Consider the following 6,000-nt stretch of genomic DNA (forward strand, 5'->3'; position numbering starts at 1 on the left):
GCTTGGGAATTGCTGAGAACCTACACTGATGGCAGCAGGAACTGTGTGACACTGAGCACGACTGGAAATCAGGTTGGTTCAGATCATTTCTAATTACAGACCATCCTGTAGATGGCCTGTTTTTAACAAAACCCAAAACAACCCTTTGCTGTGTTATGTTATTTCTTAAATAATGGCCAGCAGAGAGCAAATATCATGTTCCTCTGTCTGCTTAACAATTTAAAATGAGTTCAGTGCATCGAAGTTCAGCAAGTCACAGCAAACTGCATGTCTAAATATGTCATAAACCAGGAGTCTTTAGCAGGCAACAGCAAGGAGAGACATATGCTCAGCTTTTCCTTTTACAGCCTCTTCTAGCTGGGACTGAATGTTGTTGATTAGGTTACAGTCTGAGTTAATAAGCAAATACTGTCACCAAATGTTGTTTAATAATGGCTGTTCTAAGGAATGAAAACTGCACTAATTTCAGGATGGGAGAGGGGAACATTAGAAGGTTTGGGCAGCTGTGTTGTGATACTAGCAATCTGAAGCCCAGTTACAGACATTGCACAATGTCAGGCTCACTGAAAAAATCTGGCCAATCCAACCAGACTGAAAAACCCTTGACATCCTCAGTAGATACCAGAAGGATGAGGGGCGGAAAAGGAGCTTTATGTTGTCACTGGTGACTGAAGGCCGGACGTGTCAAGTCTTCATTCATGCAGCTGCCTCTTCCTTGCTGTGAAAATTTGCCTTTTTAGTTCACTGAGATCAACTGACCACATGAATCATACACACCATGTTGGTGACTTTTGCTCTTACTCAGGGAAAAGAGGCAGCCTGAGTCAGTGGGAGTTCACTGGTAGAAGGGTGAATTTGGCACGGGTCGTTTATTTTATTACCCATGACAAATACTGCAACCAGTGAAGTACAGACTATGGCATTGCATTCTGATGAGTTTAGGGATGTCTTTATAAAGCTGGAGTGGGACAAATCATCCTGCCTGCAATTAGACCTGTGCAAATTCATCAACTCCTGTGAGTTTGTGTGGGGCTTAGAGAGGGCAGGGTGTAGCAATATGAGGGCAAACGTTGTTTCACTAAACTCTTCCTCTATTTTGCTGGGATATGGAGTGCATTTTGTGTTAGTTTTTATCACCATAGGAGATTTCTCTGAGGGCTAGGATAAGTAAACAACTGGCATTCGAGCTGAGGTGTGAATCTGAGGGGATTCACTGGGATTCATTCTTCCCAGCTGCAGGAATATTTCCATCCAAGCATCCAAGCTGAGTTTTTAGGATTCTCTCAAGTCACGTGGGGGAGAAATGGGTGATCTCACAGCATGGCTGTGCTCACCCACAAGAATGTTCCCATGAGTATTTCTTTGTCTCTCCTGTACCAAGGAAACCCAGGATGACAAGCTCATCTGCTTGCTAGACAGCAAAAGCTGTGCTACAGAATCTGTCCTGGCACCCATATTTCCCCTGCAGGTATTTTGCCTGTCTTGTGGGTGGTTTTCTCTGTCAACCAAGATATAGTAGTTGCACGAATATAATGAGCAATGGTAGCTTCAGATTCGGAACAGAATCTTGTGGCACTCAAGTTCAGTGTTTTTGAACTGGAAGGAAAACAGAATGGAAAGAAAATTTCCATTGTTAACAGGGGAAAAGCAAAGTATGATATAACTTAGTTTTTTATTTTGAAAATGAAGCAAAGGTTTGTCTCAGATCAAGCAGCAAAATATTTATGAAGTGTATTATTAAAATTTTACACAAAGAGGACTATATGAACTGTCAGGCCAGTAGCCCAAACCGTACAGCTACCTGTGAGTCTCAGCACTGGGATGCTTAAATCAGACACAGCAATACCCTCTGGGACAATTACAGAAAATGTACACGTACATGAAGTTCTTCCAGTATAAAAGTTGCCTTATGTCTAAAACACAAGAGTTGAGATCCATTCCATATTAATTTTTTTTTTCTGTTATGCACCAGAGATGATCTCATTACCATTTAAATTTGTAATCAATTTTTAAAGCTTTCTAAGACCCTGGGATCAGTGCTACTTGGGACAATGGCTTCCACAGGTTAATTATACACTGAAAGAGGAAATGCCAGTTAATCAATTTTAAGTCCTCTATATTTTCATTCCATGAAAATAAGAAAGATTGTGTAACTTGAAGCATTTGAAGCTCGGGAGATTGCTGATGCTACTCAGTGTTTGGATGAATAGTTCCTGGCTGAGTGGGACAGTTAAAATGGGAAAAGCTGAGGAGCTCGTATCTTCCATCAGTTCCCTCAGGGAAGGAAATAAAAACTTCTCTATGCTGAGCATCTCTTCAGTTCTGTGACACGTCTAGACACCACGGAGCAGAGCTGACAAAGCTTTCATCCTTGCAGGCTGCCTGTCCTCATCCATTTCCAGGGTGGGAAATCCAACGGGACCCTCCTCACTGTGTACCCACACCCGCCGGATCAGTGCCTGTGTGTGTTCATTAAGGCTTAAACACAGGTCCCTGCAGCCCCTGGCTGAGTGTGCATCTGAAGGGAAGGAGGCTGTGGGATCCCATGGGATAGATTTCTTCTGCAAGAACAATTTATCCCCTCTGCAGACCGTGTGCTGTCTGTTCCCTCCCATCTGTGAGATGGGCCGCTGGGAATGGGTTTGCGTGAATGGTCTTTTGGGATGTAAATCGTACAACTCGTGCTGTAGGCACTGGTGTTGAAAATGACACGAAGCAAAGTGAAATAGAAGGAGATTTCCATGAGATGTCGGTGGCAAATTTAATGGTGAATGGCCGTTTCTTTATCTGTAGATCTCCCTCGTGCTGTTGAATATCAGTGTAAGTAACATCTGCATGGAGATTGTGCCTCTCTGCACGGTGTAAAGGTTGGCTGGGTCAAGTTCATTCATGATGTGTTCGTGTGCAGAGTTCCTTTGCAGCAGCAAAGCACGTGCTGTCATCCTTGTTTGGCCCATTCTGTGTAGGTAACTCTTTCCTCTTCTTTTTTAGGTAACACGGTAGCAAAGTCTAAACCAAAACTACGGCATGTGGAACTGTTCCTTGGCTGTTGCACAGAGACCCTTTTTTTTGTCATGATGTGACTGACTTTATTCTTTGAACTTGCAAAATGAGGCAGCAAAAAGGACAGTGCTTCTCCCTTCGACTGTGGTTGCTGTTCCTGAACCTGGATTTTACTACACAGTGGTACGTTATAATTTCACAAGAAGAAAATCAAGGATATTTGGTTCTGCCTGAAATGCACCTTGGATTCCCAAGGATCTGAGACCTAACTGGAATTCATGGAAGCACACACCTGAACTTCTGTGGTGCATCAAGGACGCTTCTTAATGACACTAAGCTATGTAAAATTGTTTAAAAGGGGTTTAGGTCATGAATGTAACCTAGGGGGCCATAGAAGGAAAATGCTGATGTTAAAACTGGTACAGATGATCTTAAAGGTCTTTTCAACCTAAATGATTCTATGGGATTGTCTGAGGCATTTCTCACATACTGTACGACATAAAAATACAAATCTGATTCCAGTGCTGAGTCAGTTGGTGGGACTGTGTTAATAAATTATGTCAGTGTATTTTCAACTGTAATTTAGTAACTGTCAAGGTTGTATGAAGGTGAAAAGATGGAACTTACAGAATCAGTAGCAATTATTGTAGGGTGTACTTTGGTTATAGCTGTGCAATTAGATTTATTTCCTTAGATAGTTCTAGGTAGTTTAACTTTTACATTCATAAGTGGTGGCAGGAAAGCATGAGGAAGAGATAAAATTTGAAAGCAGGCACAGTTTTTTCTTGTCCTAAAATAAATCCGTTCTCTAGGGGAATAGCAAAGTATACATATTCCTTGCCTCTTTGAATCTAGATATGGAAAAGAATTTAGCCATTAGCTAGAAATATACATTCAGATGCCTCAAAAAAAGGAAAGCAGGCTTGTACTGCATAAGGAGGGCTTACTGGAAGGGGAGTAATTTGTTTGGATTTTCATAGATTTGGTTATATCCTAATAGGTACCATACTTAAAATTCATAAGCAAAAGTCTAGATAAAAGTGAATCTTCAGTTTCAATTAGTTCTTGTTTAGAATGATTATAATAATTAAATGTCCAGTTCCTTGACAGACTGAATTTCCAAGTGGTTACATTTCAAGACAGATAATTGTTCCCTATGTTTGTAGATGCATTTCATGCTGTTTTCCTTATTTGCCTGTTACAGTTTTTTTTGTCATCAGTCTTCATAAATAGAGCAGTGAGTAGAGGTGAAGCTGTAGCCAGTCTGTTCCCCATGACATCATTTTGTGCATTGCAACAGACTGAAATGCAGTGATGCAGATGGCTCTTGTGCAGATGAACTGCTGGTGACCCAGCAACCGAATTCATTGTTATGCTTTATGTAAATATTGGGGTAACAATACACATCTAATTTTTATATAGACATAAAAGAAAGAAAAAAAAGGTGTGTTGTACTTAGGTAGGTCATTGTGCATAAGCTTTCTAGTGTATGGGAAAGGTCCCATCAGCAGTGGGAAGCTGTCCAGGGTAATAATTGTTAACTTCTGATTGCTGCAGTGAGTGGGAGCATCCAACCAGTTAATTCAGCTGGAGTCAGTGGTGTGTCAGTCAGATCTGGCCCTGTGTTTTTTGGTTTTGATTTCTCTGGTTTAGTTCTCTTTCAATTATGTATTTGATTACAACTGGGATCATAGTGGTCGTTGTACTCAGTGATAAGCAAAAGAGAGATTTTCTGCTCTGTGCTTGGACAGCTGAACAGTTCATTGACTCTGCTTGCCCTAATGAGCTCTACATTCCTAATATTTTTCGATTGTTTTTGATTTTCTGATTAAATTTTAAAGTTACCTTTACTATTTCTATAGTTTCTGTGCATATATATTCACGGTGTCATTAGTGAAGATCATTTCCATTTCCTGTTTGTACAATGTTGACCCATAACTGCTATTTATTTATTTATTTTGGTATGTGCTCTACAAAGCCTCCACAAAACCATTGCTGAGATGTTCTAATTGGACAAACAAGAACTTTAGAGAAAATTTTTTTTTTTTTGAAGATAAATACAAATAAAATAAGTTACTTTCCAGTGGTCATGCACTGAATTTGTGGCAGAATTGAGAGCAGAACCAAAATTACTTACATGTAATTAGGTGTTACTCCAAAGGGGTACAGTGTGTTATGTGCCTTGTAAAAGCCACCTGGAAGGTGCTTTAGTTGCCCCTGAGGAAGGGGGGGAAACCACAACATAAATTTGGTAGCATGGGAAATTCAGCCCAAATGAATCATTTGCCTTCCTAGATCCTCAGTCCGTAGCAGAGATTTTTATACTCCTAGAGAAGCTTTGTTCCAGAGGATCTTGGCTTGATTTACAGCTTTTTTCTGACTCATTGCACAAATGCTGTAATGTGTGCCTGTCTCTTTTTGGAGGATGTTGTCTGGTATCTGACACCAGCACTGCCCTTCTGCTGAGCGACAGCAAGACCAAAGTCTTTGCCAGCAGCTCTGTTGGTAGAAGAGCTCAGTGTCCCAGATTCTTGGTGTGTTCTCTCTGGAAATTACTTGGTTTGTGTTTACCTACTTGTTCTAGAAGAGCAGTTTTTGTAAGCAGCATATTTGCCATCTCTCAGAAACCTCAGTTTGCATCCCACTGTTAAGCTTCTGTGGGGCAAAATCCTGTGGGTCATCATGCCCAGGCTTTTATTTGGACAGCACTGTCCTATTCTGGTTCAGAGTAATCCTCTTGTTCCAAAAGCGACAACGTTTTGCCATGCAATTTCAAACAGAGATTATTGCAGACACTCACTTCTCTGATGATATATAATCTTAATAACCAAGCTGAACTGATTCATATCCTGATTATACTTCTGTCTTCTTAACTGTGTTCCTTTCATCCCTCATTAGGATGACCCTGACGTCTTTCCTTTCACCCAGGTGACTTTTCAGTAGGCATAACATAACCACTGCTTCTTCATAATTTTTCTTTTTCCTCCTCTGTGCCTG

At 40.8% G+C, this 6,000-nt stretch overlaps 1 protein-coding gene across 1 annotated transcript in view; it reads left to right on the forward strand.

Moving 5' to 3' along the window:
* The window catches only part of TAFA4 (TAFA chemokine like family member 4), a 43,863-nt gene extending 38,881 nt beyond the window's left edge, over window positions 1–4,982 (forward strand). The window contains 2 exon segments of the mRNA XM_050312918.1: window positions 2,992–3,016; window positions 3,018–4,982. Coding sequence (XP_050168875.1) covers window positions 2,992–3,016; window positions 3,018–3,078 — 86 coding nt within the window. The 3' untranslated portion in view covers window positions 3,079–4,982.
* Window positions 4,983–6,000: the final 1,018 nt, after the last annotated feature.

Source organism: Myiozetetes cayanensis, unplaced genomic scaffold (genome assembly GCF_022539395.1).
Source record: "Myiozetetes cayanensis isolate MyiCay16 unplaced genomic scaffold, myiCay2020 scf18, whole genome shotgun sequence".
Lineage (NCBI taxonomy): Eukaryota > Metazoa > Chordata > Aves > Passeriformes > Tyrannidae > Myiozetetes > Myiozetetes cayanensis.